Source organism: Mirounga angustirostris, unplaced genomic scaffold, assembly GCF_029215605.1.
Source record: "Mirounga angustirostris isolate CCGP_5_RB_7025 unplaced genomic scaffold, mMirAng1.0.hap1 SCAF_16, whole genome shotgun sequence".
Lineage (NCBI taxonomy): Eukaryota > Metazoa > Chordata > Mammalia > Carnivora > Phocidae > Mirounga > Mirounga angustirostris.
Genome location: NW_026991724.1, coordinates 47,987,759 through 47,999,276, shown reverse-complemented (window position 1 = coordinate 47,999,276; position 11,518 = coordinate 47,987,759). Strand labels below are relative to the sequence as shown.

General features: G+C 54.8%; 2 protein-coding genes across 2 annotated transcripts in view; one reads left to right on the top strand and one right to left on the bottom strand.

The window, feature by feature from the left end:
* The window catches only part of LOC123855697 (uncharacterized), a 163,244-nt gene that overhangs the window by 129,841 nt on the left and 21,885 nt on the right, over positions 1-11,518 (top strand). The window lies entirely within an intron of this gene.
* On the bottom strand, positions 7,895-10,988 carry LOC135362838 (carcinoembryonic antigen-related cell adhesion molecule 6-like). Its single transcript, XM_064581159.1, has 3 exons — positions 10,807-10,988; positions 9,644-10,003; positions 7,895-8,205 (listed from the first exon to the last, which is right to left on the bottom strand). The coding sequence occupies exons 1-3, from the start codon at positions 10,868-10,870 to the stop codon at positions 8,177-8,179; spliced, it is 453 nt and encodes a 150-aa protein (XP_064437229.1). The 5' UTR covers positions 10,871-10,988; the 3' UTR covers positions 7,895-8,176.

The window sequence follows — 11,518 nt, the reverse complement described above, 5'->3', positions numbered from 1 at the left end:
GGGAGGGATTCAGAAGGGTCTGTTAGAGAAGGGATGGAAACCAGGCTCCTTCTCCACCTCCTTAGCCAAAGCCAGCTTCAGGGTTTAAGGTCCTTCAGGGTTTAGTGCCTGCATGCCCCTATGTCGCCCCCTGGAGGCAGTTCTGGGGGCTGCAGCAGGGATGCTGATCAGGCTCCCAAGGATGTGAGTGGGTCCCTGAGTCCTGGGCAGAGGTGAGCGACTGGTCAGCCTGGGTCCTGGCCCCTGGGGGTCCTAGACTGCCTGACTGCATCCCAGGGCAGCATGAGCCCAGGGAGAGGACAGGCACTGCCCAGAAGATTCCCGATCCTGTGTCAGGAGAATTGTCCACCCAGACGGATGTGCTCCCTCAGCAGGAGCTCTCTGTCCTCGAGATTTCAAGGAATGACCTAGTAGGGGTCTCTTGAGACTTTGGTGAAAAGTTACTGGCCTGGGGGGCTGGACACTACAATGGCCTGTCTCCCCATCATAGCACTGGTGGGATTGCATCCATTGTGTCCCTGTCTCTGCTCTGCTCTAGGTCTCCCCACAGGAACCAGGAGCTGGAGCGGCTTCACCCAGACACTCAGCTGAGGGATCCCAGGGCTGCCTCTGAAAGGGGAAGAGACCCTCAGACCAGGGGAAACACAGGCAAATGCTGGGTTCTCCTGTCCCGCCTGCCCAGGACTTTCCCCCTTGTTCCCCAGGACTCCTTGGGCTGCTGAGAAACCTTCAGGGAGACATAGCAGGTGTCCCCACAGACCAGGGACCCTCAAGATGAAGAGTCACCTCCTGACGTCTTTTGAGGTCAAAGTAGGGCTTTGAACTCCCCTGGTAGTAACTGCACCTGGGGTGGTGATCCAGAGTTTGTGGCAGGTCAGATCTCTGAGAGAAGAGGAAGGACACAGGCTGCCCACCCAGGCCCTCTGGGGAGAGAAGTCAGTCACAGACAGAGATGGGAGGGGGGTGTCCGTGTTCTGGGAGTGAATGGGGGTCTGACCTCTAACTGTAGGAGGCCCCTGTCGTCCCTCCTGCATCTAGGAGGGGGAAAGCCCTGACAGTCTTACAGGGACAGCCTCGGGCACGTGCTGGCCCCCCCTTGCTGATGCCAGGGGCCTGGGTCTGCGGGGAAGAGGCTCGTGTCACCGACCCCAGGTGACACGGGGGTGACTTCCATTGTGTGGTTTCCCTCATGCATTTAACGAGTATTTACTGGGCTTCTGTGACGTGTCAGGCCCTGGGCTGGGTCCTGGGAGCTCCACAGAGAACAGGACAGATGTGGGCCCTGGACTCGCGGGGTTTCCCTTGAAACAGGGCCACGGGCAGTCAGGAAATCATGGCACTGAGGAGTCAATTAGAATCGGCCCTAGAGAAGGGCCAGGAAGGGAAAGTGTCTGGTGGGTCTGGAGCATGTGAGGGGGTCTTAGCTGATGGGGGGTCACATGGAACACTCTTGAGAAAGTGACCTTATCACTGAGACCTGAAGCGTGAATAGACTTTCGCCCTCTAAGGACAGAGGTGTGGAGGGACGAGCTGCCCATAGAGCGACCAGTCTCAGCGGGCAGACGCCTGGCTGGCCGGAGGGGCTGATGGGGCCCAGTGTGGGGAGCCTGGAGAGCCAGGAGGACGGTGACTGGGTGAGGCTGGGGAGGGTCAGACCCTGCTGGGCTGTGGGTGCTGAGGAAGGCGCCCAGGTGTAGAGCAGCTCTGCCGCCCTCTGGTGGACAAGGAGGGAAGTGTAGAAGGCCGAGTCAGGGTGCCCAGCCCCTCTGCATCGTTTATTCAACATCAATCTGTAGACATTTCACATGGATCGCATTCTCATGTTAATACTCCATCATATTCCGGCTTCATGAGTCCCAATCTCTGCTGCTGTAAGTACATTGTCCCTGTCTCTTCCCTCAGTAAACTGTCACCAAGCTCAGATTTCCAGGAATGTATATTGATGTGTTTGTCTCTGGTAAGTTATAGTGTGTGTGTCCCTGGGCGGCAGTGTGTGTGGCTGGAATGCTGGGTGGTGGGTCTGTGGGGAGAAGAAGGAGAAGCCGGGACCTGGGCGTGTCAGGAGGGGAGGGTCTGTGTCAGGGGGGCAGAAGGAGGAAGATGGACAAGTCAACTTTCCTTCTTACTCCCGGGACTTGGCATCAGCCCAGGGTTCTTGGCCCTGGGAACACACAGCACCACACACCTCTCTGTGTCCCTGGGCCAGGCGAGGTGGGAGCTGCTTCCTTCCCGTTCATCAGGACCTGGGCCTCCTGGGCCTCACAATGCTGAGACGGCTTCACACTCACGGTCTCCCCGGCACCTAGGAGGACCCCCACATTGAGGCCTGGGTTTCTCCTCTCCCCACTCCCCGTCCCTGGGGTTCTGTCCTGCACCTTCTCTCTGGGCCTCTGTGGCTGGCCTCGGCCGGTGGCCCCACCTGCTTCTGCTCCAGGCAGCTGCTCCTGTGGTCGCTGGCCCCTCACGATCTCTGGGCCCTCTAGCTGTCATTTGTGACAGAAGAGAGGTGAAGCTGAGATCGGCGTTCGTCCAGGTGCTGCACTTTCTGGACGCCCTGGAGTGATGCGTCAATGGAATCATTACCGTACCTCCTGGTAGAAATATTCCTCCCTTTGGAACTAACACTTCTAGGTCAGCAGCGCATAATGTCACAGGGACGGGAAACAGACATTTTGCTAGTGGATCGTGAGAGGTATAGAGAGTGGTGTCATTCCCATTTCCACCCCTCGATTCCTCGATGTGAGAATCCTGGCTGTGGGAGAAACAGCACAGACTGGACACAGACCCAGAGCATGCAGAGCCTCCTGGAGTTCCTCCCCCCAACCCTAGCTGGTGCTGTCCCTGAGTGTCCAAAGGGCCAATCCCACTTTTCTCTCAAGACAGCTGCTTCCGGATCGTATGATGCGTGAGCACACACATTGCTGCACTTCATTTGCTCTGAAGTGAGTCCCTTGATCGGAAGCAGTGCTGTGTGGGACACTGTGACAGTCGATAAGGCATTCTATGAATCCGTGGGTGGTCGTTTTGTCAGGAGCTTTGTGTGTAGGGAAGGCAAATCCGTATCCAGAGTGAGTGCCTATCCAGTAAGAACAAAACAGTGCTCCTTCCATGATGGAAATGGTCCAATGTCATCAACCTGCCAGCAGGCAGCGGTCTGGTCACCCTGGGGAATGGGGCCATATCGGGGGCCCAGCGTTGGTCTCTGAGCTGGCAGATGGAGCACTCAGTGGTGGCCATAGCTAGGTTGGCCTTGGTGAGCAGAAGTTCATGTTGCCGAACCTGTGCATAAACTCTACCTGCCCCGCCACCGTGGCCACTTTGCTCATGAGCCCCCGGGCAATGACAGGTTGGCTAGGGCAAGAGGCTGAGCGATAACCACGGAACAGGCCACGGATCCACTTAAGTATTAAAACCCTCCCATGCTAACATGCATGGTGAGTGTTCAAAAAGGTCTATCCACATACCTTTTTCCCAGACCTCCTTGTCACCAGTTTTCCAACCATGTTCCTTCCAAGTCCCTGGCCATGTAGCCAGATCATTGGCCACAGTCGGTATACAACCACATATCAGGCCATTTCTCCTTCCAAGCACAATGAACAACCGGGTGCACTGCCTGAAGCTCTGCCCATCGAGAGGATTTCCCTTCCCCCCTGCCCATTAGGAATGTTCCAGAAAGGGGCTGTCGTGCTGCAGCTGTCCACGTCGAGTGCTATCTGCCTGGCACGCAGAACCATCTGTAAACCAGGCCCGAGGTTTCTCTCCCTCCATCAACTGATCATAGACGACTCGCCGTGAGGCCACAGGTGTGGCTGGGAGAGAGAAGGCAGTGTCGCAGGAGTGGGGAGTGTGGGCACCCGGGCCATTTCTTCACGTGCCACGCGTGCCTTCAAGGCTGGCCAAGCTTGATCATCTCATTTCCCACTTGCACTTGATGAGGGATCGCCGCTGTGTATGCCTGGCTTTATGGCCTGGTGTGTCACCCAGTCCACGATGGAATTAGTGTCAATGCAGAGCCTCTGTCCAGTAACCTCCAGAGGCTCTGGGTATATTTCCTATTCCCCAGTGCATAGACCACTTCGGTCACGTAGTAACTGGGTGGCCCGTGGTTAAGCATTTAGTCTGTACTAAGGTCCGGTGGCAGGCCAAAAGCTGTTTGTCGAAAGGAGAGCAGTTAGCGAGAGGATAGCAAGATTTTGCTTCACAAGCCTAAGGGGCCTGCACTGTGATTCACTTCTGTGGGCTTGCCAAGGGGTCCAGACACCAACCCTGGCCGCTCCAGCACCGCTGGACCTGCTGGGCTCCGTGGCCCAAATGGCAGAGCAGTTCACACAGAGGGGGACCTGCGGCAGAGCCTTCTCTTATTCTGGCAGCACTCAAAACTAGCAGCTTTTTGGGTCACTTGGTAAATGAGCCAGAGTAGCACCCCTAAATGGGGAACATGTTACCTCGAAATCCAAAGAGGCTCACTCGGTGTTGCAGTTTGTTTTGGGGTGGTACGAAGGGCAGGGTGCAGCAACTGATCCTTCAGTTTATCAGAGGTAGATTGGGGGCGCCTGGGTGGCTCAGATGGTTAAGCAACTGCCTTCAGCTCAGGTCATGAGGATCGAGTCCCACATCGGGCTCCCTGCTCAGCGGGGAGCCTGCTTCTCCCTCTCTCTCTGCCCCTCCCCCTGCTCATGCTCTCTCTCCCATTCTCTCTCTCAAATAAATAAATAAAATCTGGTGACTAACGTAACAATAAAATTTAAAATAAATAAATAAATAAAATCTTTAACAAAAAATAGAAGAGGTAGATTGATAGGTCCCTCCCCCCCGGACCCCTAGAAATTTCACTGAGGTAAAAGGCCCCTGAATTTTTGTTTGATTTATTTCCCATGTTCTGCACACAAATGTCTTACCCAGAAGTCTAGAGTCGCTGCTAAGTTCTTGCTCACTGGGTCCAATCAGCATAATGTCATCCGTGCGAAAGGCAGGGGTGATGATCTTGTGAGAGGGAAGGCAATCAAGATCCCTGTGAACTAAAGTATGACACAGGGCTGGGGAGTTGATGTGCCCCTGGAGTAGGACGGTGAAAATGCATTTCTGGCCCTGCCAGCTGAAAGCAAACTGACTCCAGTGGGTCTTTACTAACAGGTAGGGAGGAAGAAGTATTTGCCAGATGGTTAGCTTCACACCAGGCACCATGGGAGGTGGTAATTTGCTCAAGCAAGGAAACCACGTCTGGTACAACACATAGCAGCAGCAACTGGAGTTACCACCTGGTTAAGCTTAGGATAATCCGTTGTCACTCTCGAAGACCCGTGTGTCCTTCAAGTCCGTGATGCTGCACTAATCTCTGCAGTCCCTCGGGGAATGTGGTATTGCTTTCAGTTTACCATTTTCCTAAGTAGTTCTAGTGCTTTCCACTTGGCCTTTCCCACCATAATAGCCCTTACTCCACAGAGTGGGAACCAATGTGGGGATTCTGCTAGCTGTTGAGTATGACTGTGGGAAATAACCACAGGATTGGTTCAGCCTCCCCCCGCCCCCTGCCCAGGCCCACTGTGAGATGGACCTGAGCTCAGACTCCATGGACCACCTGAGCTCCATAAGCCCCTCCTCTGACTGGTGGGCCACTGTGACATTTGAGTCCTCAGTTTAGAGCTCATGTCTTTCAGTGCCTCAAAGAGCTATTTGCTTTTCTCCAGTGACCATCAACTTGGTAAAAGGCCACAGGTCCCTCTGGGGAAGACTGGGAGAAAGGTTAACAGTATACATTTTTAGCAGCATACTGGGGCCCTTCCTCAAGGGGACCTGGCCCCTCCTTTATTCAAGGAGTTCTGGCTCTTTAAACTGGCTCAAGTCTGGGAATTGACTGAGGGCCATAAAACTCAGTTGCTATGATTCAAGATAGACTTTTGTTCACTTGACCTAGAACTCTCCTTAAACAGACCAAGTAAGAATTTAGTAGCTTCCCATCTATCTCATTTCTAGGAACATCATGATCACCTAGCCAACGTCATTGTCATTGTTCCCCGTGAATCTGACCATTCTGATTGCTGCTTTGGGTCTGCTGTCCATTATGGTGACATTGCATTTAGGTTTCCCAGTTCAGTGGCAGCAGCTTCCATTGTAATTTCTGACCTACAGAGAAGAGCAATCACAGAGCTGTTCAGGTGTGCTGTGAACTCATACCTCACAGTCATGAAAGACTAAGGTGTGTCCTCTGAACTCTCCCAGCCAGGGTGGATGAGCAGGTCTTTTTTTTTTTTTTTTTTTTTTAAGATTTTATTTGTTTATTTGAGAGAGAGAGTGAGAGAGAGAAAGAGCACAAGAGGGGGGAGCGGGAGAGGGAGAAGCAGACTCCCTGCGGAGTAGGTAGCCCGATGCGGACTCGATCCCAGGACTCCAGGATCATGACCTGAGCCGAAGGCAGTCGCTTAACCAACTGAGCCACCCAGGCGCCCCTGGATGAGCAGGTCTTAAGTGCGAAGTCCACGCCACGTTCCAGTCTCCCTTAGCCTTTGGATCCCTTCCTCTGTCTCTGAGTCTCAGGGCTATTCTCTGATGCAGAGAACTCATGGGTCTGTCAAGATAAACAGATACAGATGCAAAACTTAGCAGTGAACTGCTAAGCTGAGTGGGGGAGGATTTGAAGATACTTTCCTCAGAGAGGTGTCCCAGTGCATGGAACCCCAGGGGAGGGAGAGAATATTCCACACAGAGTCTCAGATTCTCCTGGGGTGCCCGAGGGGAGTGAGCCAGGTGAGGAAATACCCCTGGATGTGCACCCTCTGGTCAGGCCTGACATGGTCAGTCTGGAGGGTCTCCTCTCTTGGGGTATGTGTGTTGCGTGGGAATGTCCTGTGCCTGGCCGAGAGTGTGAGGTACTTCGTGATGAGGCTTTTGATTTGAAGGGAACTCGGGCCCAAGTGACTGAGAAGCCAATGCAAGGAGGTAGGGGACGGAGGATGTGCGTGTCCTTGGAGTCCTCATTCCCAGCTGCTCCCTGGGCTCATATGACAGAGTTAGGGGAAGTTTTGGATGTCTGGGGTTGCCTGGGTCAAAGGCCTATGGAAAAGCCATCCTCTTTAGCTGAGGGCAAGAGAATGTCATGGAATGGGGGATGAGGGATGAGGATGGGAGGCGAGGACTCTCACATTGGAGGACTGTGGGGAGATGGACTGGTGAGCCAGAAGCAGCCCCAGGGCCCAAGTCATGGGGAGGGGATGGTTCCACACATAGTGGGCAGCTTAGGCAGGACGTGCAGAACAAGATGCCCCCACTCTCCCTGTTGGCACTGCGGGAAATGACTGTAAGTCCATGACTCTGAAGGACTGGATCACCCTTCTTAACTGTCCCTGCCCTCCCTGTCGTGGAATTATACACCCATACCCTTTGTCTGCGACCTTGCAGTTCTTCCCACTGGAAGAGGAGCATGTCCCCCCACCCCCACCCCCATTCCTTCATTCATCTCGAGCTTAGCTGTATGCTTGCTGAGGCTAATGGACTGTGGGAGGAGAGAACTGGGCCGGTTTGGGGCGACGCCATAGGAGGCCGAGCACGTTGTCCTCACTATCTCCACATCAGCTACAGGAAGAGTGTCTACCGGTGACCCCCTTTCCTCTGGTGCATTTAGGAAACCTGCTACACATCACGGCCATCTGCAGTCTGAGGTCAGAGCCGTGAGTCTGGTTCTCTGGTTCAAGGGAGCCGTCCTCCCTCAGGCCCAGGTGTTTTCAGGATGCTCTGACCCCAGCAGGACTTCTGCTCACCATCCCTGCCCTCCCCAAGCACTTCTCTCTCACACATCCCATCTCTGCTCCCTGATTTATGTTTGATTTCCTCAGTTGTAGCTTCCAGGTCATTTGGTAGGTTTTTCAGCAGTGACATTCCAGTTATTCAGCAATTACACTCAATTTTTTGTGTGTTTATTTGTTTTTTTAATTTCTGGGAAGTCTTTCTTCTTCTGCCGGCACCCTTTCCATGGGAGTTCAACAGCCATCTCCTTGAATCCCTGATGGTCAGAAGGACGTTGAGAAGTTTTCTTCTGAACTAGTACACGATGTTTCTAGCAGTCATGGGATCCATTTGTACATCGGGCGATTGCTCCCCGACCTCACTCCACTGGCTCTCCTCAGATGTGTGTGCACTGGCCACCAGTTTTCTCTCTGGCAGTGGCCTGAGGGGCTGGTGGTCAGAGGGATAGAACATGGGTCTCAGCCCCTGGAGGGACAGGGAACAGGTGTGGCTAGAACCTCCTAGAATTTTGCATCCAGGGACCAGACTCTGAAGAGATTGGGAATCATTCATTCATTCCTTCCCTCCTTCATGAAAGAGCAATTGAGTTGTTGGGCCCTGTGCCGGTTAGGGGTATGCAGTCGGGAGGAGAGGGCAGAGTCCTTTCCCTTACACTCCAGTGGGATGCCATCACCACATCAGGAAACAATAAGTGATTCCAAGTCCGATGCAGGAGCCGTGGATTGGCCACCTGAGGGGAGGCCTGGGCATTCCCCAACTGACTCTGGTCGTTGATGAATTTAGTTCTTGAGTAAAAACATTAATTGTCCATTTGCTCTCACCTCCCAGACCAGAACATCTACCTTGAGCTGTGGATCCCTAAGAAGAAAGGTCTGATCCAACAGCTGGTCTCAGGGTCCATAGATGCCTGATAAGGCCCCCTGGGTGGAGGAGACAGGCCTGTACCTGCAGACAGACCTTGTAGGATTGTGATCTGCCTGTGTGACTCTGATTCAATGTCTGCGTCGCCCTGTGCCTCTGTTTCCCCTCAATAAAATCAAGTAAATGGTCTCAGGCTTGCTGTGTTGCCTGTAATTAACCTTAAATCTTTCACAATTACTTGACCTAAGGCTTGGTATAGAGGAGCTGCCCAGATAAACTGTCACTTGCCTCCATGAGAGACGGCTCCCTAGGCCTGATCCCTGGTGTGGGAGTTGCTGCCAGGAGCATCTTCTCTCCTCTGTTCCTCCCTGGGGGTGCTGACCTTCCTCTGGGGTCTCCTATCCCCCAGGGCAGTCAGACAGTGGCCCAGGGACCTTGCCTATCTCTGCTTTCCACCGCAAGTCTCAGGTGAAGGACCAGGCTCTGCCCCTCCCCAGATGTGGCTCTTGGTGCCGAGCCTGGTGACCAGTTCAGGAACCTCACCACTCAGGCAGCCAGGAAATCATTGCTCCCTGTCCCTCCTGCCAGGAAGCCAAAACCCACATCTGGCACAGACTCCCCAGCGTCACGATCAGGAGCCCTGAGTCAGGGATCTGGGCAGGGGCTTTCTGGGCTGAGCTTCTCTGTGAGGATCCCATGGGTCCCTCAGGTCTGGCCCTGACTGAGCCCCGCAGGGTCTTTCTCAGAGTCATGGTCATGGGAAGGAGCCCAAGGGGTTGGACTGAATCTGTCTCCCTCTGCTGAGTTATTCCCATCAGACTGGTCCTTCTCTTTGCAGCGAATGTGCTGGGGCTGGAATCCAGGAAGGGAATTCGGATCTTAGGAAGTTTGTCTCCACTGTGTGTGTCCTGCACTAAATGCTCGAACCCCACACGGGACATAATGCAGAGGGAGATGGAGGTACAATCCAGGCCTGTGACTCCTGTTATGTGAAGTAGAATTCACCCCACCCAACACCAGAGGCGAGAGAGGAATTACTCACGGAATACGCGCAGCTGTCCTGTTCCTTGATCAACTTGAACATTTCTCTTTGTGATTTGTATGGTGTAGTATCCTGTGTCATTCAGGGTGATGTTCTGGAACAGCAGGGATCCATTGGGGTATATTGTCTCTCTGCCGCTGTGTGCAGGCCCTGGGGTAGTTACATTTGTGTCTACTGCATATGATACAATTTGACTGCTGGGCTCTACAGTTTCCCCTCGGAACCAGCCATAGCCTACTGGATCCCCAGGCAGATTGTGGACGATCAGAAGAACATCCTTCCCTTCAGCAACACTGGGCGGCACCGATTCCACAGTGACTTGGGCAGTGGTGGGCGGGTTCCAGAAGGTTAAGAGTGAGACTAGGAGGGAAGGGAGGAGACAGATCAGTGTTTGGACCTAGGTGTTGGGAGGGAAAGCTGGGGTTTTGGAGAGAGGGCAGATCCTAATCCCCCAGCCTCTGGGTGTGTGTGTGAGTGTGTGTCTCCTGCTGGTCAAGGTCAGGGGCATGACCACACTACTTCAGCGCCTCTGGACTTACTTTCTCTGTTTCCAACCCTCTTCCTCACATGTCTGTCTCTCACTCCCTCCCTGCCCTCAGATACCTGCTCCCACTCAGAGGGTCCTGGGGAGAGGTCTGCCCTGACCGCCTCCCCTAAAGACCCTTTGTCTTCACGTTCTGACCTTTCCCTGCTCTGTTCCCTTCCTGGTGCTTGTCAGGACCTGACATCACATTCTGGACGTCTCTGCGTGTCTGTCTTCCTCCCCATAGAAGTGAGCTCGGGGAGGGCAGGGACTCCTCTGATCTGTGCTGTACCCCAGGGGTGGGGCAGGCTGCAAATACCCGGGGCTGAATGAACGTGTCCCCAGGGCTCTCCAAGTCTGGCGTTTGTCTGTCAAGATCTCAGGTTGGTGGGAAAGGGCAGGGTTTAGGGTCCCTGGCTGTTGTTAGCAGTTTTCAGAATTCAGTCCTCAGTGATGAGTAACTTGGGAAACAGCCCTTGGCTCCCCACTTCCAGATCATGAGATTTTCCCGTTGCTGAGCCGGCTCCCCCGTCCTGCCCTGCTCCCCTGTCCCCTCTCACAGCCCTGTCCTCCCCGGGAGACCCCAGCCAGCCTCTCTCTCCCATCCTCCCGCCCCCTCGGAGGGGATCATCCCTCTCACCTGCCAGCAGGACCTCCTGCCAGGGGACGCGTCCTCCTCGGGGAGGGGCCGACGGGGGCTCCATGGTGCCTGCTGCCCGGTGCGTCCCTCCCTCTGGGGGAAGAGCTTCTGCTCCAGAAACGCTCAGGAGCACTGCCGTCCTGTCCTGTCAGCTCTGCCGTCCTTCCTCCCTCTGAGCTGAGCGGCCTTTGGGGGCAGGAGCGCTGGGCGGGGTCACGTGGGCCGGGGGGCGGGGTCTCTGCCAGGGCCCCGCCCCTCCCCTCCCCTCCTCTCCTCTCTCCTCCCCTGCCCTCCCCTCCCTCCTGACTTCCTTGTCCCCTTCCTCCCCTTTCATTTCGGTCTTCATTGCGGTTCCCTGGGAACTGCTGAGGCCTCTCCGTCTTCAGCTGTGGTTCCCACCATATGCGAGAGCGCGCACACGCCCTTGTTTGGACAAACACAAGCCTGTGGCGTTGGGGTCCGGTGACCCCCACAGCTCGGAGTCAGGGTGCAGGGTCAGCGCCCCCACAGCCCTCTCTCCTCCCCGTGTGGCTTTCCCTTCAGGAGCCTGGGGGCTGCCTCAGGAACCCTTGTCACAGGGATGTCACCCCCACTGTGCGCTGGATTCACCTGTGGAACTTTATCAAGACTGAGAATGCCCAGGTGACACTTAGAAATGCTGCTTCCGCAGATGCCCAGCCAGGCTGAGACCCCATGATGTGAGGTGGGGCCG